The sequence below is a fragment of the Tamandua tetradactyla genome, chromosome 17 (genome assembly GCF_023851605.1).
Source record: "Tamandua tetradactyla isolate mTamTet1 chromosome 17, mTamTet1.pri, whole genome shotgun sequence".
Taxonomy (NCBI): domain Eukaryota; kingdom Metazoa; phylum Chordata; class Mammalia; order Pilosa; family Myrmecophagidae; genus Tamandua; species Tamandua tetradactyla.
The window spans coordinates 77,519,617-77,544,984 of record NC_135343.1 but is presented as its reverse complement, the minus strand read 5'-3'; the positions used below and the strand labels follow the sequence as shown (position 1 = coordinate 77,544,984).

The window sequence follows — 25,368 nt, the reverse complement described above, 5'->3', positions numbered from 1 at the left end:
CTTACTAGGTACTAATAAGTCAGTTTCTAGATTGCCAAGGCCAGAACAGTTAAGATGACTGCATTCTTTGGGTTATGAGGTACCCAGCCTAATAAACACTTGTCTACTAATTATTATTATCATTAGTAAAATTAAAAGAATGGTTAAAATGGACTTCACTACTAGGAAAATATAAATTGGTATAATCATTCTGTAGGAGAATTGGGTAGTTTGGATTAAAAAATTTAAAAAAAGACTATCTTTGCCTCATAGAAACAACCTCTAAAAATTAACCTGAAGGAAATAATCACAGGTATGTGCAAAGATTATTACAAAAAATATTCACCTCAGCCCTATTTATATATAATGTACTTTTTTTTGTTTTTGCATGGGCAGGCACCAGGAATTGAACCCGGGTCTCCAGCACTGCAGGTGAGAACTCTGCCATTGAGCCACCATGACCTGCCCGGCCTTATTATATAAAAAGAATGGAAAACAACCTAAAGTTTCACTACAGAACTGATTAAGTAAATTATGTAAAACTTTGTAGTCATCAAAAATTATGATGGGATGCTTAGAAGATGGCAGTTGTACTAGCAGTTCTTGAATTATCCAAACATCCCCCCAAGCATTAGGACAGGAAAATAAAAAACTTATGGGAAACATCAATAAACAACTAGGCAACATGATACCCCCAAGAACAACCAAATATAAGCAATAAGACCTGCAAGGCATTGGATAGCTGTGCATGGGGAAGCAAAAACAAGCGAACAAGGCATGTGATTGACCTGAATACCCCAAAGCAACCAATAAGTATTTAATGGGACGCTAGTACAGCCAATCTGAGAACAGCAGCTGAAACTGGAAGGGGCTGTGAACATTTCAATAATCAGTGATTATATTGGGTCTGCAATAAAGTTTGAAGGGCTGAAATAGTCTGAATCCAATGAACTCTCAAAAGTAACCAGGAAAAGCTCCCTTACAGGACAAAGCCCCACACTGAGAAGAAACAACTGGGAAAAGAATCCAAATTAAGCAGCACAGTAGATACTAAAGATAGGGAAGGTTCAGATAAAAAAATGGGGGAGAGGAACAAGAGCCAGGAGAAAGAAAAATCTTTAACTTCACAAAATCATCTGAAGAGGGGAGCGCTAGAATCATGAATTTAGACACACCCCTAAACCACAGCTTATTTTTAAAGTTCAGGAAAACTAATTTCACATAAAAATGAACAATAGAAAAGGACTGAGGCCAAATCCCACACAAAGTTGTTAGATGGAAAAGAAGAGAATATGGAACAAAAATTCTTATAAAACATATGAAAACTATAACCTACTTTTTCAAAACAAGATAAACTAAAAGACATGAAATAAAAGACACAAACATAAGATGACAGTAAAAACAAACTAGAAATTAAAAAAAAATCACTTCAGAAATGAAGACTAAGCTAGAAGAAATTACAAATAAGCAAAACAGATATGCCTTAACAGAAATAAAATATAAAAACAAAGAAAAAATTTTAAATGTTTTTTATGGTTAATTATAACATACATACAAAGAAAAGAAAGAAGCAATGCTTTCCAAAGCACATTTCAATGAGTAAAAACAAAGAAATTTAAAAAAATAAAAAAGATGTGAAGTGATAATAAGGAGTTGAGAAAAAAATTAAAAATCAGATTATCAGACTTTATCACAGCAATGTTTTATGCTAGAGGTAAATGGATTAATATATCAAAGAAACTCAAGGGAACAAAATGGGTGTTAAGGATTTTATATCTAGCCAAACTGATATTCAAACATAAAGCCCACAACTGCTTTCAACATTCAATAATTTAGAGCATATTGTTCCCGAGGGCCCCCCTTGATGAATTTAGTGGAGAATGTGCACAGTGTCATTCACGTAAAGAGTGGAGGAAGGAGGAGGTCAGGCAGTCACCTTTCCACTAAGAGAGCACGAGCCTGAAGCTAGAGCCTCCAGTGGATGACATCGCTGAGCTGCATCAGCCCTGGACTGTCTACCTCTGAAATTTGTGTTATGTTAGGAAAATAAACCCCTATTTGGTTTTTTAAAAAACACAGCTGAAGAATATATGATTATATGGAAAACTTCATGATATATTATTAAATGAAAAAAGTTAATTATGAAACAACATGATCTCATTTTCTAAGGAGAATATATGTATAAAAAACAAAAATATATCATAATATCAACAGCAGTTTTCTCTAGATGGTAAGATTATGGTGACAATTTTTCTTTTCTGATTGCTTCTCTGTATTTTCCTCAGCATTCTTCACATAAGAACAAAACCAAGCAATAATAATGTCCCTTTGGTAATAACGTCCAAAGTGGATTAGAGCACACTGAATTTTACTTTGAAGCAAGTTGTATTATTAAAACCCTTTAATAAATTTAGTAGAATTTCCAAAATTAAAACTACAATTAAAATGAAAATAATAGCATCTTTTATTTTGCCACAATTTCACATTTAAGAATTATACTAACTATGGGTTTGTCTTATCAGGATAGTCCAGTAATAAGATAAACAACTATAATTTGAGGGGAAGAAAAAAGAAAGAAAGAAAACCCCTCAATTTCAGCTACGCCACTGAATCCATCTGCATTGTGACTATGAACAGAAATGGGAATCCGAGGTTCGAAAATTACAGAAAAATACTTCTTTGGTTAAGGTGTCTCCCACTCCCCCCGGGTCTGAAAAACTCCCTTTTATTTTATGAGGGTTTTCCCCCCCAAAGGCCCTGCCCACCTGCCCAGTCTCATCTCAGATCCTGCTACCCTCCATAGATGACAGCTTCACTGCCTCTTTCTTTCCCGTCAAATGCATCCTGCTCTCTCTCAACACAGGGAGAGTCCAACCTCTAAAGAGACATAGCAGAGATGCTTCCACATTTGCATTTGTTGCATTTATCCTGGAAAATGTATGGTAGCGCAGATGGGTGCTTAAAAACTGAAATTCTGTTTTAAGTTATAACTAAAGTAATATGTGGAAACATACCAATGAACCAAAACCTAGGGTCCAAAAATGCTCATTTCGCACTTCTAAAACTCCATCCAAGGTAGATACCTAATCAAAAACACAGAAACAGATTATCAGAATTGTATGTATATGACATTTTCAACACAGCTCAATCACATTATAGACTTATTCTAAGTCTGGCAATGCCAAGGCCAAACCCTGCTTGAGTATACTCATTATCCAAAGGAAGTCCCAGACAACAAAATCTACCATTCCCGCTGGTTCAGTACTGACCCGAAGCCTTGCTTTTCCAGGTTGTTTGCCTCAGTCCTTCTAGAATCAGACGGGTGCTGACTACTCACTCTTCACTCTATTCCTCTTAATACCCAAAATAATTGAAAGCAGGGACTTCAACAAATATTTGCACACTACCATTCACAGCAGCATTATTCACAATTGCCCAAAGATGGAAGCAACCCAAATGCTCATCAACTGATAATCATTCCACAAAATGTGATATATGGGATATCATTCAGCATTAAAAAATAATGAGGTTCTGATTCATGCAACAATATGTATGAACCATGAAGACAAAAGAAATAAACCAAACACAAAAGGACAAATATTGTATGGTCTCATTGATATGAAATAATCAGAAATAGCAAACTCATAAAGTCAGAATTTAGAATAGAGGTTACCAGGGGCTGGGTTAGGAGTACGGAATGGGGAATTAATGCTTAAATTGTACAAAATTTCTATTTAGGTTGACTGTAAAGCTTTGGTAATGGATGATGGTGATGATAGCACAATATGTGAATATAATTAACAGCACTGAATTATATATGTGAATATAGTTAAAAGGGGAAGTTTTAGGTTACACTAATGTTACTAGAATAAAAATTAAAAGGAAAAACATAGGACTATACACACAGTGAACCCTAGGGTAAATGAATGGACTACAGGTTAATAATACAATTATTAAAATGTCATTTCATGAATTATAACAATTGTACCACACTACTGCAGGGTGTTAATAGTAGGGTGGCATATGGAAACTCTATATTTTATATAACTTATGCGTGATATTTCTGTAAACCTATAACTTCTCTCACCAACAAAAAACATAAAAAAGACAACCTAAAAAAAGGGGGGGGCTTTGTTAAATCAATAACCAATAGTTTAATATATTCTCAACACCCAAATTAAATTCAACTATCTTATTCCTTCATTAGTCAGCAGGTAGAAACTTATAATAACAATAACAGAACGAAAACCTATGGATCAAGATGTTAGGTAGTGAAGCAACCAACACATAAAAGTGGCTTCTGACTTAATCAAAATCTTAGGTTTGAATATACAGTCATAAAATTCACAGTGCTTATATAGCTGATTGGATAGTCTTTAGACAATTATCTTCCATATTTATTTCAAGCAATTTTTGCTTCCAAATTTAGCAATTCTGCAAATTTTATTTTACCATTTTATTTATAAGAAACATTAACTCACTAGAATAAAACTCTGGGAAGGGATGAATAAAGCACTATTACACCTACTCTTTTAATTCCCTAAGCATAAATTAGTAAAAGTGATTTATTTGCCATTCCATCTTACCTCTCTGATAAGTTTATCCAATTGACCAATAACATGAGGTGGTGTTGTCTGAGGGAAAAATAAAATAAAATAAAATATGAATAACCTGCAAAGAAAACCTTTTTCCAACAGTGATCCTAAAACCAAAACAAGTGGGTTTTATGCCAGTCTTCCCTTCGACATGTACCCTATCATGATTTGGGATGAAAGATTTCAACTGGCCCTACAAGTGGGACAGGCATCATGCTTATTTTTTATCTTACAAATAAACTATCTCCAGAACCCAATAAAGTTTAAGGAACCAACCAACCAACAAAAAATCTTGAAGAAATGTTTAGAAAAGTAACATTTTATATAAGGCTAGCACGATGCAATTATTATCTTATTGTTATTACTGCTTCTGGAGAATTCTACAGCCCTTAAGTTTTAGGAAAGGTGTGAGGGTAAGAAAGAAAGAAAAACAGCGCTTATATACACATTCAGCCCTGAGGCAACTACATCTACTATCTAGGGTTGGTGTTGTAAGTGCTCCTAATGTTTCCGTGAGTAATAATTTGCCACTTTTAAGTTTGAAATTTAAAAGACTCACTTGTTTGATGATAGGAATGAGAAAGTAACCCATAACCCAAATTATATAATAACCAAAGCACATTTATTGGGGAAAAAAGTAAATATCTAAATTTTTTAAAAGTAGCACTGTTTTCACTTGAAACATTATTATAGGCAAAGAGTTTTAAATATACGTTTTTTTCTTATATTAAAAATACAGAATTTGTGCCTACTTTATAGGCCAACTGGATTTCATCTGGTTCTTACAATATAAATTTCAGTGCTTACTGCTTGACTTAATTTCTAAAAGGACCTTTCCAGTAGCTAAATATTTCACAATCTGGTAGAAGAACATGACTAATATTAAGCACATGTGCTGAAAGAAGACTCTTACCTGGAGTAATACCTTCCCACTATACACACTCATGGGATACATGGTGCCAAATGTCATCAGAGCAATGGCTATGGCAGATGCAGTGTCTACAGCAAAATAATTACTAAAAGGAAAAAACAATTCTAAATCTTAAATGCATGACTTACTGGGCATCTTACAATTCAATCTACTGAACACTTATTATCTAAAGCAAAAGAACTTTTATCATAACTGGCTACTACTGGCAAGAGGAGCATCTCAAAGTAAAAACAAACAAAATATAGGTTTTAGAATCTTTTCCTGCCAAAGCTTAGTAAAAAAAAATAACTAATAATTATGTTAATTAGTGTGAAGAGAAATGATGAAGAAAATAATACTGTTAGCATTTCCCTACTAGTTTTTGGTCAACCTCCTTGACAATTTAAGATTTAAAATATATTCATTTGCTTCATTGAGACAGACAAAAACTGTTCACTTCTGATCCAGAGACACTATGGACTTCATCAATGATTCTATCAATTTTCCTGTAATCAGTAACTTTCCAATAATCACCACAAAAATTTTTCAAAATTCCCCAGGAATGTCACAAGGTAAGAGTCCCCAGGGATGTGCTATAGCAATATTGTGATTAAAGTGCAACATCTTATCAGCAGTTCAGACAATGTTGAAGTTCTAGTAATAAGACAGAAAAAAATGCCAATGGTACAATCTGATCATGCACTTTTTTTTTTTTTTTTTTTAACTTTTCTTCCAGATGCTAGAAACAGAAACATGAGTAAAACAGTCTCTGGTCCTGTGTAACAGGAGATATGCACGTAAAAACATAATGAGGTACTCTGGATACTTAAGGAGCTATCTCTACATGGTATCACAGATGCACTAAGGAGTGAGTGACAAACCTACTGGGATAATCTGGAAAGGCTAACCATGAAAAGGAGACATGATATTTGAGCTCTGCCTTCAAAGATGAATGAGATAATGGGTAGAAGATATTCCATGTAGTGAAAGGCGCACCGGCATGAAAAACCTGATGCAAAGAAAAAGAATCAAAACAAAACAAAACCCAACAAGACAAAACCCAACCTGATGCAACAAGGAAAACAGAAACAGACAAAGATGAAATGGAGGCTACACTGACAAGAGGTTGGTAGAGACTTGATCGCACAGGACTGACTCTGTGTTTACAACTTTTAGTCTTTTTAAATTACCTAATGGGGATAACTGTGAAACAGGAAAATATTATGTCCAGACTTACAATGCTAATGATCACATTAGTAGCAACAAATGAAATAACCAGAGATGAGTACAAGCGAGAATTAGAAGACCAGAAGACTATTCTAATAGGCCAAGGAAATGAAGATAACATCTCATTAGGGCAGGAGCAATGAGAATGGGAAAGAGGGAACAAATACATATTAAAGAAAGATTAAACACGACCTGGTGACCAATTAGAATTAGTTCTGGGAGGGGTCAGAAGGGAGGAGGGAGGAGAAGTAAGAATTTAAGAGTGCATTGGAATAGATGGCAATATTAATCACTGGGGAATATAAGAAAAACAGTTTTGAGGACACGGAAAATAGGTTCGGCTGAGGTAGCCATGAAAAAAAAAAGGCATTAAAATATCCTTTTTGGAACTCAATAGCAATCTAGACAGGAAATAGAGATTGGGAATCACAGAGGTAGCAAATAAAAATAAATAATTGTATGTGATCTCCCAAGAGACAATATAAACTAGGAAAAATAATTAAGGACTGACTCTAGTAAAACATTAAAATTTAAAAGGTGAGCAGCTAAAGAATCAAATGTCACAAATTGTTAAGTTTAAGACAATGGTAAGGTCTATTTCTTAAAAGGTTTTTTGTTTTAATTGCTTTACACCTACTTTCATTTTTCCATCTTTCTCAGCTATACATCTATGACTTAGATCTCTCTCTCACGGTTCTCATCTCTATTTTATTCATCAGGGAGGTTAACAGTTGAAAATTTAGACAGTTTTCTGGTTTGCATTACTGATTGTGGTGAGAAATACTTATTGAATTCAACCCTCTTAATTTTTCAGATGGAGACACTTGAAGGACAAGATTTCACCAAGGTGACACAGGTCATCAGCAAAAAAAACACTAGAATAGTTTGACCCCCACCCATCCCACCAATGCCCTTAAAAGTCAGGCCCCAGGAACTAATAACACATTTAACAGCAAATGATGATACTTACTTGATTTCAATTAGCATGTATGTAATACAAAGAGCAAAGGCTCCAGCAAGGTCAATAAGGACAAATGGATTCATACGGGGAAGGAAGATACTGCTAAGTCCTGGAATAATCCCGCACAAGCTATGAAAAACACAAACAAGCAAACAAAATACAAAAAAAAAATTCATTAACAGAAATCATGTAATACCACTGAAAGCCTTGTAAAAGATAACTTGTATTTAACTATCATATAATATACCTTTTAAAAATATATATATCTTTTAAAGAAAGCCAAGAGGAGTTTGAAGAAAAGCTCTCTCACTAAAAAAGAACTCTTTTGTATCATCACTTTAAGAATAAGAAAAAAGTAAAATGAGGATAAGAACCTGATATGTGCAATTTATGTAGTAACCTCAGCAATGCATAATGTAAGTCCCCATGATAGATACATTTTTTGTGCATTCTTTGTAAATTAGGCATATCACGAAATGCCATAATACCTTACCTTCGACTAAGATCTGCAACGTGTTCCTGAAGCCAACTTGTACTGGCAGCTTTAAAAAGAAAATACTTAAATTAAGTAATTTATCAAGAAGAGTAAAAAACCACCAGAAATATTTCATTTCTTTAAATTTAAAAATAAGTTTAGCTGTGATATAAATATAAAAGAACATGCTACTCCTCAAATCTAGAATTTTTCCTTTTTTATGCCCTTAAGATATTAAGGAGAAAACAGTTTCAACTGCAAAATACAGATGACTTGAAGGAATTAATGAACTTACATCATCGTTACTATGAACTTGAAGTTTTAAAGCAGAGTTCCTAACCCTTGTGGGAGAATGAGTCACAGGAATACCTACCAGTTGACCCCCTTGGCTCTCAGAAAGGCCAGAAGGGGACCTGAGTATGTCTACGCTATAGTCCTGATAAAGTAGCCTCCAGGATGAAGCATCCTCTTCCATTTATGCCACAGTGCTAAGGAAATACTCATGCTTTAACATATGCCATGATGTGAAAAAGACTGGCAAGCTCCACAAAGGCAGGTAAGAGCATACTCTGATGCAGGAAGCCTCAAATCTTAGCTTTGTCTTTAAGATGTGTGGCCTTGGGCAACTGATTTAAGCTCTTAGTGCCTCAGGATAAAATGGGAATAATGTGATTATTTCATATGGTTGGGGGAATAATATTTGGCACATCTAAAAAGTGCTTAATAAAGGTTAGCTTTATTATTTCTCACTCAATTTCAACTAGTGTCATAAATCTTGATGTTTCTAGGAAACTTCATTTCAAGATAATGAATATACAACTAGATAAGCTTTCTGGAAATAAATTTGGAAATGTGTATCTGAGCCTTTAAAAAATGTTGTATCTTTGATTCAGTTTATAATTCTACAACCAAGAAATTGGGATTTAAGGGATAATTCTGAATACTGAATTATTGTGTAGATATTCCTTTTTACCTTCTGGTATATTAAAGTAGACAGAGGGAAATATCTGAAATCTCTGAATTGTAATCCAGCTGCCTTGATCTCTGATAATGATTGAATAGCCTTTATCTTGTGCCTTTGTGACTGTAAAAACCTTGTGAATGACCCTCACATATCCATTTTATCTAGTTTTTTTACTTTAAGAGTTTGTGATCACTAACGACAGCCCCTAATGTTTACTAAAGAAGGATCCTGGATCACTCAGAACTAACCCACCCCAAATCCAAAGCTACCTGGATAACTCAGACAGGACCTAACCAAAATGGGCCCACCTGACACATGTAGTAGCTTAGATTTACGGTCGCCATTTTCTTACATACCTTCTATGACTAAGTATGTAATCAATCTGCATATATTCAATAACTAAATCACCTCTAATTACATCATCTAATTATAACTGTCAGAATTACTGCAGTTCAGGAAGACAAATTTTGGGGGCCAATAGGCCATGTGATCTCCTGTTACATGCATGGTAATAATCTTTTTCTCTCTCTGAAGCCCCAGTGTTGCAGGAATTGGTCATTTGAGATCATGGGCAAGAATGAAATAATCAGAAATGCAGACAAGAAATGTGATTGCAACATTATTTATAAAATGAAAAGCTGGAAACATGTAATAGACTGATGTTTAAATGTATTCATCTGACAGAATATTATGCAAGCATCCAAAACTCATTTGTTCAGAGTATTAAATGAGAGGCACTACTCAAAGACATGTTAACTGACAAAAGCCAGACATGAAATTCTAAATATATACAATTCTAAGTAAATAAAAAGATATATTGGCGGGCCGCGGTGGCTCAGCGGGCAAAGTGCTTGCCTGCTATGCCGGAGGACCTCGGTTCGATTCCCGGCCCCAGCCCATGTAACAAAAACGGAGAAACAGAATACAATAAAACAAGAAAATGTTTAAAGATGTTTCCCTTTCTTCCTTCCTTCCTTCCTTCTATCCTTCCTTCCTTCTCTCTGTCTTTCCTTAAAAAAAAAAAAAAAAAGATATATTTATGCATATAGAGAAAAAAGTGGAAGGAATAAAATAGAAATGTTAACCAATGTTATCTCTGTGTAATGAGTTCATTCTTCATTCTTGTATTTTTCTGATCTTTACAGAGATTGTTTCTAAATCTTTGTGCCTTAAAGAACCCCCCCAAAAATACAACAAAAAATATAAAGAAAAAAATAATAAATGATAAAAGAAAAATAAAAAACAAAAATATAAAAAATTCTGGTCATGACAAATATACTATTTAATGTTCTAGCTCATCTAGCAATTCTTACACAAATACTACTGACCCTTCATAACATTCATGAAGTTGCTTAAGTATGAACAGGCATTTCAGAAAGTTTTCTTCTCTTGACTATCCTAGTGCTCAAGTCAATGAGACCTAGAAAAGACTCTCACCTATCTGTGCTTCTCTGTGCCTCAAAGTGTGGGCTGTGCACATGTCCCACTTCTTCATCAATTAGTGGTAAACCCTTTGTGGGTTAGTGGGATTCCAAAACACTGACATTATTGAAAAGTGCCAATAATTTAGATCACTGAAGGAAAAACTTAGTCTGAATTTGTAAAGCTTGAGAATAAAAATTCCAAAAGGAATAAAGTTTTGTTACTTTCAAATATATGCTCATTATTGTCCAAAAGAAGTTCCTAGGAATTCATTTAATTAATAGAATGCAATTACTTTTAATTAACACATTAACGTTTATAAATATACTGATGCTTCTAAAATGTTTGCAATCAGCTTTTCTTACAGAGAGTAAATATTTAAAATCTTACATTATTTGGTAAATGGAATTTTCAGTTTAAACAATTTGATTTATAGATCAGCCCTGTCTGTGTTTAAGTTATGTGTTTTCTTATTTTAAAGCTTAATTCAAGCTTAAAAATTTGTTTTATAATTTTCTCTTGGAGAAGATTTGAGACTTTTTGGGGGTAGTTCTCTCTTCTCTTCAGAATATACTTTGCTATTGCTTTTTAAGAGTCAATAAGAAAGGTGGCCACAGTGGCTCAGCAGGTAAGAGTGCTTGCCTGCCATGCCTGAGGACCCGGGTTCGATTCCCGGTGCCTGCCCATGTAAAACAAACAAAAAAAAGAGTCAATGAAAAGAACCAAACATTTGTTTTTACAAAATACTACTTGGATTTTTATTAAATGTAAATAAACATACCTTCAGAGACATAAGCAAAAGGTTTATTCCGGATAGTAAGCATCGTAAACAGGTTGAAAGAAAGAGCCACAAAAGTACCAACTAATAATCTTCCCCTGAAAGGAACAACAACAACAACATTCACCTTTATTTTTTTTTTGGCAACACCAATAGGTAATTTCTCATGCTTTACGTAAGTGATATTAAGAGTGGGAAGGTGGAATGGTCTGCTTCAGTGGTTTGGTATTTGCAGAGCCAGAATATGAACTTAGTCCCCAGCCCTATAACCATTTTTTCCATTTTACATAGGAAAAAAAGCACTCTTAGCATTAACAATATCTTCTTACAGGTAATATCTGTGATGAATTTGTATAAATGCTAATAATGCTTGGTTTAGGATGCATGGGAGTGGTCAGACTTCTGGATTAAACTGAATATAACTGGTGAGATCCATATAATTGGAAACTAGTTTGTAGATAACAACAATTCTATCTTTTCTACAGGTGCTACTAAAGATTTTGAGTATAAAATTTTAAATCATAGTAGACCAGAGGAGATGGTTGTATCAACATGGGTTTGGAAATAATGAGACCTGAAACCAAAGTACAAAGTCCTTCCTGTACAGAAACACAACATTTAAGGCTTGGGAATATTTAAGGGTGAGAAGGAGTCACTAAGAATTTTGTTTTTATGAAATATCAATGAAAATACATACTGCCACACTCTGAACTCTGATATTGGTCAACTCAACTGTTATCTATTAAGGCATCAATTAATAATTGGGAACTAAATTGATTAGCAAATTCTATTACGCAAAACAAAAAATTCTTACGTGTGTATCTCAGGCTGTTCCAAAAAGCGTTCTGCACTAAAAGAAAGAAATAATGTATGTTCTATTAAGTAAGCCCTATGAATTATTAATTTAGAAAGCCTTATGAAATATATCAACAATACAACAAATAAAGCTTACAAAATATCTTAATGTGATAGTCAACCACTGGTTATTAGCAGTAACAAGGCAGGGAGACTCACAAGTTATCTTCAATATGTAATGTCAATCTTTCACTACTGAACCAGTTTTAAGTGGATTTGTAAAAAACAAAAACATGTCTGTGAATTTCTTTCTTTCATTTCACACCCAACAATGATGGATTTAGCAGCATCAAAGAAGGTAATAAAAGGGTGAAAGATAAGGAGAAGAATCTGAAACATGAAGAAACTACTATCAAAGCTCCAGCACTGCTCATCTTAATTTGCAGACTCAATCAAACCAGGCATTTGTGTCACTGGATTCTTTCATGTTTCCAAAGATCTCACAGGTAAAATTTAGAATGACAGTAACATCATATACAAAAATACCTTTCTTTTAATATAAAGAGAGCTCCCAGCTGTGCCAAGACTGTGGAGGCAAATACAGCCAGGACTTCTAAGCGTTCAAATCTGAAATCAGAAAATTAAGGAGATAAGCATATTCCTTTCAGTGCACAAACCAGTCCCTCTACAACACATTTGCACTCATTTATCCACTTATTCAATATACCTATGTGCCTTCTCTGAGAGAAACACTATGTTAAGACAGACTACAGTTTCTAGAAGGATAAGCAATAATAGAAATCATCGATTAAAAAAAAATGTGTCCATCTGTACAACATTTATTCATTCCCAGGACCCATTTTGATCTTCTTAGAAATAATTATTTATGTGATAATAGAAAACACTTAACTGAGCTCACTGTGTCAGTCACTAGTCTAAGTGCTAAGTACAGTATCTAAACCTCCCAACCCCTTATGAGGGTTACTATTATTCACTTTTTCTTTTTTACAGATAAGGACACAAAAAGGAGACACAAAAAGGAGAAGTCCAGAGTCAAATAGTCAGCAAGTAGAGAGGCCAGTATTTCAAACTCAGGCACTCCGATCCACAGTTCATGATTTTAACCACTTACTAAACTCCCTTTCATTTCTGCACATAATTGTCATTATTTATGAGTATGCCTTATCATCCCTAGACTATAATCTAAAAGACGGGCCTGCTGTCTTACTCATCTTAGATTTCCCCCTGGCTCATAGTCTACAGCCTTAAACACTACAGACATTCACTACGTGGTAAGTACAAATGCTTAAAATCATTCAAGGAAATAATTATAGAGGTATAGAAAACCTGATAAAATAATTAAGAATGTTCATCACAGTGGTCATTAAGGAAAAAAGTTGAATCAAATATAGAATATTATGCATTAAAAATATAATAGAAATATATTTATCAACAGGGAACGATATGTGAAAAAAGAAGGCTATAAAACTAAGAAAAAACTATGCAATTGCAGCAATATTATTTATGGAAATTGACAAGCTGATTTTAAATGCACATGGAAATGTAAAAGGTGAAGGAAAGCAAAGTCAACCTTATAGACTTATGTGACTAGACATCAAGACTTATTTTAAAGCCACAGTAATTAACATAGTGTGGAACTAGTCCAGGGATAGGCAAATACATCAAATTGAATAGAAAAAAGAGTCTAGAAACAGACCCACACATATATAACCACTGGGTTATAAAAGAGGTGGCAGCATAAAGCATAAGGAAAGTGATTTTTTAAAAATAAATGGTGCTGTATCAACTGAATATCTATACAGAAAAAAAAATGTACCGTGACCCTTACCTCACATCATATGCAGAAATCAATTTCAGTTGGACTATAGACTTAGCTGTGATAGGTGAAACAATAATACTTGAGGGAGGCCAAGATTTCTTAACAAGCACACAAAATATACTAATCATAAAGGTAAAGAATGATAAATTGAACCTCATTAGAATGAGAAATTTGGGGGCGCACAGACAGTTTAGTGTTCATATTCTCACCTGCCATGTGGGAGACCAGGTTCGATTTCCAGCCCATGAAACCCCCCAAAAAACAAACAAAAAACTACAAACAAAAAACATTGTGAACAAAATTCCCATATGATTCCATATCATATGTCTGCCTCTGTGCATGCATGTATAGATACAGATTTATATATGGAAGGAGACATAAAAAATTAGAACCTTTTACTCCTCAGAAGATACCACTAAGAGTGAAAAGGCAAGTGGGAGTGGGAAAAAAGATACCTATATAACATTTATATATGACAAAGCCTCATATCCAGAATACATAAAGAACTCCTATAAATCAATCAAAAAAAACCCACAGGGAGTCAAATTTTAAAATGTATAAAAGGCGACTACGAAAAAATGGAAGCATACCAAGTGTCTATCAACAGATGAATGGATAAAGAAAATGTGGTATGTACATATAATGGAATATTATTCAGCATTAAGAATGACGTTCTGGTTAATGGGACATTAACATGAAGACATCATGTTGAGTGAAAGTCAGACACAAAAGGACAAATATTGTATGATCTCACTGATATGAAATAATTAGAATACCCAAATTCTTAGAAGTCAGAAATTAGAATACAAGTTACCAGGGTGGAGGTGGGATCGAGAATGGGAAGTTAAGGCTTAATTGATATAGAGTTTCTATTTGGAGTGATGGAAAAGTTCTGGTAACCAATGGTGACAACTGTACTACGGCACTGTGAATGTATTTAACAGCACTGGATTGTATACTGAAAGTGACTAAATGATTCATTTTATGTTGTATATATGCTACCAGAATAAAAATTAGGGAAGAACAAACTATCATAGATTAAGAAAAAAAAAAACCTCTTAAATTTTACTTAAAAAAAAATACATAAAAGGCTTTTCACAAAAGAGGTGACCCAAATGGCTAATAATCACATGAAAAGGTAATCAATTTAGTCACCAAGAAAATGTAACTGAAAACTATAATAAGTATAAACTACATACCCCAGAATGGCTGTAAAAAAAGAAAAAGACAGTATCAACTGTTGGTAAGGATGTGAAACAACTGGAGCTTTCATATGCTGCCAATGTCCTTCAACAGTCGAAAAGATAAAAATTGTAGTACATGCATACAATGGAATATTAGAGCAGTGAATAAAAATGAACTGTCATTACTTATGAATATATATGGCAATCCTATTTATATGACATTCAAAAATAGCCAAAAGTAATTTACAACAATAGAGGTCAGACTACTGATTACTTTTGGCAGGGTTTGACTGTAAGTGGATGAAGGAAGGCTTTCGGTAGGATTGAAATATTTTATATCATGAACTGGGTAGTAGTCATATAGATATATTCATTTGTTTAAATTCATTAAACTTCAATTTAGAATTTTTGTAGATTCACGTTTAGACATTTTTATATATTTCAATTTAAAAGATGTCCTAAACAAACAGGTATGTAAGGTATGTATAAAAATATATATTTATTGATATACAGAGCGGAAAGACTAACACTAATGTGTTGTGATTGTCTATTTTATCCATAGAGCTTATTCTGCTTGTAAGTAACAAAAAAAAGCAATTAAAAAAAAATTTGAGACCCCCCAAAATTCTTCCTTGTAATTGAATTGAAATGTCATTTATCTAAAGGGCCCAGTAATATCTTCTGAAATAACACAAATATCTCAATTTCATGTATTTCCTTCTAGCTGTTCTAATATACTAGAGACTAACACAAAATATCAGTATTATTTAGTAGTCAGTCATTTGTTAAATCCTATCTTGTTTTATTATTCTAACTTTTTTTACTCTGAAATACACATATATGTAGAAAAGTGATAAATTTCAATGTACAGTTTAACAAGTAGCTATACAGCAAACTTCAAAGTACAGTATGAGCCACAGTTCCACAATTACTTGCAAGAGTTTGAGTAAGATAAGCACTAATTCTTTCTTGAATGCTTGGTAGAATTCACATGTGAGGCCTTCTGGTCCTGGAATTCCCTTTTTGGGAACTTCTTGAAGACTATTCAATCTCTTCACTTGTGATTGGTTTGTTGAAGTCATCTATTTCTTCTCAACTTGGTTGTTCATGCTTTTCTAGGAAGTTGTCCATTCCATCTACGTTGTCTAGCTTATCAACACACAGTTGTTCATAGTATCCTTTCGTTACCTCCTTTACTCCTGTGGGGGTCAGTGGTTAAGTCTCCTGTATTAGTTAGGGTCCTCTAGAGAAACAGAATCAACAGGAAATAGTCATAAACATAAAATTTATAAAAGTGTCTCATGTAACCGTGGGAACGCAGGGTCCAAAACCTGTAGGGCAGACTGTGAAGCTGACAATTCTGATGAAGGGTCTGGATGAACTCCAAAGGAGAGGCTCACCGGCCAAAGCAGGAAGAGAGCCTGTCTCTTCTGAATCCTCCTTTAAAGGCTTCCAGTGATCAGTTTAAGCATCACACATTAAAGAAGACACCCCCCTTGGCTGACTGATTACAAATGGAATCAGCTGTGGATGTAGTTGACGTGATCATGATTTAATTCTATGAAATGTCCTCATAGCAAAAGACAGGCCAACACTTGCCCAACCAGACAAACAGTTACCACCACCTAGCCAAGTTGACACATGAACCTGACCATGACAATCCACCCCTTGTCAACTTGGCAGCTATACTCATCATCTTAAACCATACCTAATTTCTAAATATTTCTAACAATACTCAACTGTCCTGCATATAACCAGAAACACATTAAATTTCCCCAGAATACAGTGCAAGTGCTTGGGTAATATTCATTCTTAAATTTGATACCTTACAACTTAAATAGTATAACATGAACAAAACAACATTACTGTCCTCGTTTCTGTAACTGATCATGTGGTTGTAGTTCATATCTGTTACTACCTTCTTCCATTATCCATTCCATGTCCCCTTTTCTCTCAGCAAGCACTTCAGCTGGCCATGGTTCTTTGCCTGGTGGGGTGACCCAAACCTTCATATCTGAAGTTTAAGAGCCATTGGGTAGCCCTGCCTGGATTGGGTTGTTGGAGTTTTCCATAGATTTTAAACACAGGGCATGGCAGTACTAAAAGACGCCTTAGGGGACCTCCTATATTCCAGGAAAACTCTTCTTTACCTCCATTGTGTAGTTGCAGGCTTGTTTTCCCTGATAGTCAGGGTCAATCACCCCAGCCAATAATATAATCCCCTTTTTGGCTTGTTGATCCAGGGGCATGAGTAGTTCAAAGTGACCACGTGGCAGTCTTAGATTCCAGTTCAATGGAATCATTGTTGTTTCTCCCCCTCTTGGAACTAAAACTTGTAGACCAGCAGAGCTCAGGGTGGCAGGGACAGGAAGCAAAAAATTTCCTAGCGGATCATTAGGGGTAATAGTGGAAACTCCCATTTCCACCCCTTGGTTCCTGGACTGATGGATCCTGGCTATGGGAGAAAAAGCACTATACAGCGGATGCTGGTTCAGAGCATACCCAGCTTCCTCGAGAACATTACCCCAGCCCTTAAGGGAACTGCCACCTAGTTGGCACCATAATTGAGTTTTCAAAAGGCCATTCCACTGTTCTATCAATCCAGCTGCTTCTGGAAGATGGGGAACATGGTTAAGACCAGAGAATTCCATGAACACGTGCCCATTCCTGCACTTCATTTGCTGTGAAGTGTGTTCCCTGATCAGAAGCAATGTTGTTTGGAATACCAAGATGATGGATAAGGCATTCTGTAAGCCCATTGACAGTAGTTTCAGCAGAAGCATTACGTGCAGGAAAAGCAAACCATATCCAGAGTATGTGTCTATTCCAGTTAGAACAAACCGCTGCCCCTTCCATGAATGGAGTGGTCCAATGTAATCAACCTGCCACCATGGAGCCAGGTGATCATCTTGGGGAACGGTGCCATATCGGGGGCTGAGTGTGGGTCTCTGCTGCTGGCAGACTGGGCACTCAGCAGTGGCTGCAGCCAGGTCAGCCTTGGTGAATGGAAGTCCATGTTGCTGAGTCCATGTATAACCTCCATCCCTAGCACCATGACCACTTTGTTCATGAGCTCACTGGGCAATGACAGGAGTTGCTGGGTGTTCCAGTTTGCTAGCTGCTGGAATGCAAAATGCCAGAAATGGAATGGCTTTTAAAAGAGGGAATTTAATACGTTGCTAGTTTACAGTTCGAAGGCTGAGAAAATGTCCCAGTTAAAACAAATCTATAGAAATGTTCAATTTAAGGCATCCAGGGAAAGATACCTTGGTTCAAGAAGGCTGATGAAGTTCAGGATTTCTCTCAAGTAGAAGGGGACATGGTAAACAGTCAGAATTTCTCTCTCAGCTGGAAGGGCACATGGCGAACACGGCATCATCTGCTAGCTTTCTCTCTTGGCTTTCTGTTTCATGAAGCTCCCTGGGAGGCATTTTCCTTCATCTCCAAAGGTCACTGGCTCATGGACTCTACTTCGTGGTGCAGCAGCATTCTCCGTTCTCTCCGTATCTCCTTCATTCTCAAAAATGTTTCCTCTTTTATAAGACTCCAGAAACCTATCAAGACCCACCCAAAGGGGTGGAGACATGCCATCACCTAATTCAGCTTAACAACCACTCTTGATTAAATCACATCTCCAGGGAGATGATCTGATTACAGTTTCAAACATACAGTATTGAATAGGGATTATCTGCCTTTACAAAATGGATTTAGATTAAAACATAGCTTTTCTAGGGGACACAAATCCTTCCAAAACAGCACACTGGGGAAAGAGGCTGACTGGTATCCACAGAACAGGTCATCTTAACCATTTGATTATTAAAACCTTCCTCTGCTGAAATCACCCTCTGGTGCACATTCACATGGGACACAAATATCTTGATGTTTTTAGCCCACTGATAAAGGTCTCTCCACATACCTCTTCTCCAGACCTCTTTATCACCAATTTTCCAATTATGGTCTTTCCAAGTTCCTGACCATCCAGTCAAACCATTAGCAACAGCCCACAAGACAGTATACACATGCACCTCTGGCCAGTTCTCCTTCCAAGAAAAATGAACTATCACATGCACTGCTTGAAGTTCTACCCACTAGGAGGATTTCCCCACACCACTATCCTTCAAGGATGCCCCAGAAAGGGGTTGTAGTGTTGCAGCTGTTCACTTTCAGGTGGTACCTGCATATCATGCTGAACTATCTGTAAACCAGGTCCAAGGTTAAGCATTTGGTCTCTACTAAGGCCCTGTAGCAGGCCAGAAGCTGTTTCTCAAAAGGAGAGTAGTTATCTGCAGCAGATGGTAAGGTTTTGCTCCAGAATCCTAAGGGTCTGCATTGGGGGTCTGCCAAAGGCTCCAAACAGCATCTCAATTTGCCATTGACACTTCCAGCACCATTGGATCTGCTAAATCATATGGCCCAAGTGGCAGAGCAGCTTGTACAGCAGACTGGACCTGTTGCAGAGCCTCCTCTTGTTCAGGTCCCTACTCAAAATTAGCAACTTTTCTGGTCACTCGATAAATGGGCCAGAGTAGCACACCCAAATGAGGAATATGTTGTCACCAAAATCCAAAGAGACCAATTAGGCATTGTGCCTCTTTTTCAGTCATAGGAGGGGCCAGATGCAGCAACCTATTCTTCACCTGAGAAGGGATATCCCGACATGCCCTCACACCACTGGACACCTAGAAATTTCACTGAGGTAGAAAGCCCCTGTATTTTTATTGGATTTATCTCCCATCCTGTGACACACAAGTGCCTTACCAGTAAGTCTAGAGTAGTTGCTACTTCTTGCTCACTAGGTCCAATCAACATGATATCATCAATATAATGGACCAGTGTGATGTCTTGTGGGAGGGAGAAATGATCAACATCCCTGCAGACAAGATTATGACATTGGGCTGGAAAACTGATATACCCCTGAGGACAGTGAAAGTACATTGCTGACCTTGCCAGCTGAAAGCAAACTGTTTCTGGTGGTCCTTACTAACAGCTATTGAGAAAAAGCATTTGCCAGATCAATAGCTGAATACCAGGTACCAGGGAATGTATTGGTTTGCTCGAGCAGTGATACCACATCTGGAACAACAGCTGTAATCGGAGTTACCACCTGGTTGAGCTTACGATAATCCACTGTCATCCTCCAAGACCCCTCTGTTTTCTGCACAGGCCAAATAGGAGAGTTGAATGGGCTTATGGTGGGAATCACCATTCCTGCATCCTTCAAGTCCTTAAGAGTGGCAGTAATCTCTGCAATCCCTCCAGGAATCTGGTATTGCTTCTGATTTACTATTATGCTAGGTAAGGGCAGTTCTGGTGGCTTCCCCTTGGCCTTTCCCACCATAATAGCCCTTACTGCACGAATTAGAGAGTCAACGTGGGGATTTTGCCAGTTGCTCAGTATGTCTACTTCAATTATACGTTCTGGAACTGGGGAAATAACTACAGAATGGGTCTGTGGGCCCACTGGACCCACTGTGAGACAGACCTGAGCTAAAACTCCATTGATCACTGGGCCTCCATAAGCCCCCACTCTGACTGGTGAACCAGAGTGACGTTTTGGGTCCCCTGGAATTAATGTCACTTCTGAACCAGTGTCTAATAATCCCTGAAATATCTGATTATGTCCTTTTCCCCAATGCAGTTACCTTGGTAAAAGGCTGTCAGTCTCCTTGAGGAAAGCTTGGAGAAAGATTAACAGTATAGATTTGTGGCAGTGTAACAGGGTTCTCCTGCAAAGGGACCTGGCCTCCCCTTCATTCAAGGGGTTCTGGGTCTGTGAAGTGCCTCAAGTCTGGAAATTGATTAAGAGGCCGTGTTTCTGTGTTTTTGTAATTCAAGTTAGACTTCTGTTCACTTGACCTTGAACTCTTTCGTTTATACAGCTCAAACAAGAATTTAGTTGACTGCCCATGTATGGTATTTCTAGGTAACCCATGATTTACTAGCCAATACCACAAATCTCTGTGAGTCATATTATTTTGACTTTGAGTTTGCTGTCTATTAAAATAGCCATGTCCATCCTGTCTTTGGCATTTAAGTGGTGCCATCTGGCTTCTGTCAACTTGGGGTCCAGTCATCCCCATTGTGTTTAAGGATTCCAGCTCAGTGACAGCAGTTCCCAGAGTAATATCTGACCCACAAAGAACTACAACTACAGAGCTCTTCAGGGATGATGGTGCTAGTCTCACAAATTTATTTCTCACTGTTCTGGTAAAAGGTGCATCCAAAGGACATTCCTGGGGTGTAAGAGCAGGCTTTACATGAGAAATGCACTCTCTAAGCCTCTGGATCCCCTCATCTACATTATACCAGGACAGTTCTGACATTTCAACCTCAGGTAATATGGGCCACCTTTTGATCCATGTTTCAACCAAACATTCAAACAAACTGTTAAGGCCTTTTCTAACCCCTCGAGCTGTAACACTGAATGCGGAGTCTCTGCATAGTGAGCCCATATCGATAAATTCAGTGTGAGCCAGCATTGTGTTCCTCCCGCCGTTATCCCACACCCTTAAAATCCAGTTTGGAACTGTATGTACCCCAAACAATCATGTTCTTAAAGCTAATTATTCCTGTGGGTGTAAATCTACGGTAAGTAGGACGTTTTGATCAGTTGAGGCATAAGGTCTTAATCCTCTTACTCGAGTCTTTTATAAACAGGATGGAGGGGGAGAGAGGGAGAGAAGAAGAGAAAGCCAGGAAAATAAGAAGTTGAAAGCAACAAAACCCAAAAGAGAAGGGAGACACCAGCAGATGTCGCCATTTGCCTTGTCATATGAAAGATCAGTCAAGGATTACCAGTTGCCACTCTTCAGAAAGAAAGCATCATCTTGAGGTAAGAAATTCCCATAGTTAAAGCAAATATGTTTCATGGTTTCTGCTTTGCAAAGCTTGGCAAACTAAAATACTTATGAAAACTTTTTTTAACATAAAATTTCATGTTTACTTTGCTTTATTGTTTAAGCAAATAAAACCTGATTCTGTTCAGAAGAACATAATAACACAAAGTTTCTTTGCCAAAGTAAAACTCTTCTTTACTCCTGAACTCCCCGCAGAGCCTGCGAGGGCTAAAGGGCACACCAGTGGGATCTGAGGGGATCTACATCTGCATTACTGCCCCCCCAAAGCCATATATTGGGGTGTCCCTACATAAAGCTACTGGTTAGTCTAGTTCCTGAGCAGACCCGCTAATAAAATAAACCTCAAAAACAAACAAACAAACAAAAAACTCTTCTTTAAAATCATTTTCTTGAATCTGAAAGGAACTATTTTTTTCCTAAAATATATATATTTAAAAAATCTCTAATATAAAAGATTACCCTTAACTTTTAACAATAATTTATAGAAATATTAAAACAGAAATAGTTTCAAACTATTTGTTAGTCCATTGCTATCACAAATCCAAAATTCAGATAAAAATTCTTTCCCACCACAGCATAATATTGAAATATATTGCATTTATTTTGACATTAAGAAAGATACATTTACAAGAAAATTCTTTATAATTTCTGTAAATAAAATAAGACATGCTGGAAATATTAAAGAACCTAATGTGAAAAATTTGTTAATGACATATTTTAAATATTTATGTTTCTTTTTTTTTCTAGAGTCCTTCTGGAATATGTTTTTCCTATCTACCTTCACATTCGATCGCCGTTGCACTAAGCACGCAGCATTTATTCTCTATAAATACTCAAGCTAGTCCTAGCTACCTATTATAACTGTTATTTTAATAGCAATATTTCAGCAGAAGATAAAATAATTTGGACTCACCCAAATGAATAGACAGGACTAGGTTTCCTCATCATTACCCAGTAACTTATGAAACAAGTTATTAAACTAAATAAAAAAGAAAAGAAATTAAGCATTAAAACTAGAGCTAGAAGAGAATACAGAGAGAAATTAATTTTTCAGAATTCCTAAACTGCTGAAAGTTATCAGTGTTTGCACAGATTAAATGAAAGATAAATGCCTTTAATACATTGTAATCTTATGTATTGAATGGTCTACTTAAAAGATGACAGATTAATATGTGGATAAATTAAGCTGATCAGTTTTCAAGGAAGTTATGATACATCATTGAATAAGTAATGGAACCTAAAATTAAACCATAATTTACTTTCTCTACTCAAACCATAAATTATCCATTCTAAATTATAACTAAGGCAGTTAAAATGACAATAAAATATATTTTATTCTATGCATATAAAATAAATTTTAACTTTGAGAAAATTTATTTAATCTTTTTAAAAAGTTAAACCAAACATTAATACATCCTGACAGCATTCTGGATAAGGTATACTTATGTCATTTTTCCAAGTATAATAGAGATTCACTATAAAGCAACCTAAAACAATATGAAATTCAGGTAACAATGGTCTAGTTTAGACCTAATCAAGTGGATTTAATTATCTGATTAATTGAAAGATATCAAGGATAAGTATTTTATGACCTTTATATGGAAATATGAAAGGCCCTATGAAGTAAGATGTCAAAAGGCAGCCTCCTTAGGTCAAAATTCCTCACTTCTCAGTTATTGACTATCCTTCATTTCTTTTCTCATCTGCAAGGTTACAGTGGGGACTCTTAAATTATTACAAGATGATCCTGCTCCTTGACAACAGATGATTTACCCAGAAGTAGGCACTTGACCCAATCTGGGCCACATTATTTCCCTAAAAAATATGAAATTGGAACCAAGGCATCCAGACTTAATGTGGTTCCTTTATGAACAGTGTACATGTAAATTTGGACATTGGTAGAAATATCCATGTCTGTTCCTGAACTGAGGAGCAGAGAAAGCCAACCTAGAGTAGGAACGCAGATTGAGGGAGTTCAAGCACAGTGGAGTAGAGATGAAAGATGGAAAGAGAGGACCAACTGGATTCCTACAGTAAGCTAGTCTTCAGGGCCAGCTAAATCTCTTCCCTTGGATTCCATGTAATATCACCGAACCTATAGATTAAGGATACTCTAACCTCAATTTCTCTAAGATAGTTCCAGTGGGCGTTTGATGGCTGCTGCCAAAAATGCCCTGGCAAACTTCTTTAGTGTACTTCATAATTAATCACATCAAAGTTCTTACAGCCTGCTGGCTTCACTTTCTTTTTTTCTGCTGAGTTCACTTTTAATCTAAGGAAGCAGCAGGAATTTGATAATACATTGAAGCTATGCTAACAATCTGGTGGTTATGAATGATTTTTCTGAAATTAGGCTAGATAAAGTCTGCCAAATAAGTTTTTGTAATTAGAAACTGGAGCTTAAATGACAAATTATGAAAGTTTTAAAAAATCATGTATATAATTAAAAGTGTACACTTGGGACTTCTGGGTCAAGATGGCAGCTTAACAATGTGTGCATTTTAGTTAGTCCTCCAGAACAACTACTAAATAAACAGAAGCAGAACAGAACAGCTCCTGGGGCCACGTCAGTGACTGGACACACAGCGTACCCCAGTCTGGACCAGCTGGACCAGCTGCGAGCCCCCCCAGAACCATGAGTTCCCAAAGCTGCGGTGGCCGGCGCCTCTCCCCTACAGGATGCTTCCCAGAGAGGAAAGGAAAGAAATCTTATCAGCAGCAGGGACTGAGCACAATCAAACGTCAACTGTGGAACTAATTAACAAATTCTGACTACTAAAAGTAGGCCCCCAGCTTAGGTGAACCTGGTCAAAGCGGAGGTTGCTCATTTTTGACCCGGCACCAAAGGGGCAGGGCTGACAGAAAAAGGGGGAAAAAAAGAAGGAAACAGAGGTTTTTGTGACTGTATTTCTACAAAGGCTTGACTGCCTTTGAATACAGCAGCAGGACTTCTCAGGCTGCAACTGCCCCAGGCATAGGCAGAAGTGAGCTCTTTTGGGGGCTTGTCTGGAACCTGTGCCTTCCCCAGGGGAGGGGTGAAGCCCAACTCAGGTGGAATCCCTCCACCAAGGAATTCAGACACCAGGGCATGGTAATTTGAAGCCATTAAAACCAGCCTACAACCTCTCATCTGTCTCCACCATGCCCCCAGCAGGGAGAGTCTGCCAAAGTTAAAAGTACCGCATCATCTTATGCTGGTGGGACCTGCAGGCAGACAAGCACCACTTACTGGGCAGGATAAGAAAAACAGAGTCCAGAGACTTCACAGGAAAGTCTTTCAACCTGCTGGGTCTCACCTTCAGGGAAACCGACACAGGTGACTCTTTCTTCCTGATAGGAGGCCAGTCTGGTCTGGGAAAATCTGGCTGGGGTATATAATAT

The 25,368-nt window shown here is 36.6% G+C and overlaps 1 protein-coding gene across 8 annotated transcripts in view; it reads right to left on the bottom strand.

Moving 5' to 3' along the window:
• SLC30A6 (solute carrier family 30 member 6) overlaps positions 1-25,368 on the bottom strand; it is a 61,164-nt gene that overhangs the window by 9,739 nt on the left and 26,057 nt on the right. For 6 of the 8 annotated variants that reach the window (XM_077135005.1, XM_077135007.1, XM_077135009.1 and 3 more), the window contains 9 exons: positions 22,901-22,966; positions 12,653-12,733; positions 12,126-12,161; positions 11,315-11,409; positions 8,166-8,214; positions 7,682-7,801; positions 5,488-5,590; positions 4,566-4,613; positions 2,994-3,062 (listed from right to left, as the gene is read on the bottom strand). In XM_077135005.1, the coding sequence (XP_076991120.1) occupies positions 2,994-3,062; positions 4,566-4,613; positions 5,488-5,590; positions 7,682-7,801; positions 8,166-8,214; positions 11,315-11,409; positions 12,126-12,161; positions 12,653-12,733; positions 22,901-22,966 (667 nt within the window). The remainder of the gene's footprint in view (positions 1-2,993; positions 3,063-4,565; positions 4,614-5,487; positions 5,591-7,681; positions 7,802-8,165; positions 8,215-11,314; positions 11,410-12,125; positions 12,162-12,652; positions 12,734-22,900; positions 22,967-25,368) is intronic. The other 2 variants (XM_077135006.1, XM_077135012.1) reach the window with 1 other exon arrangement.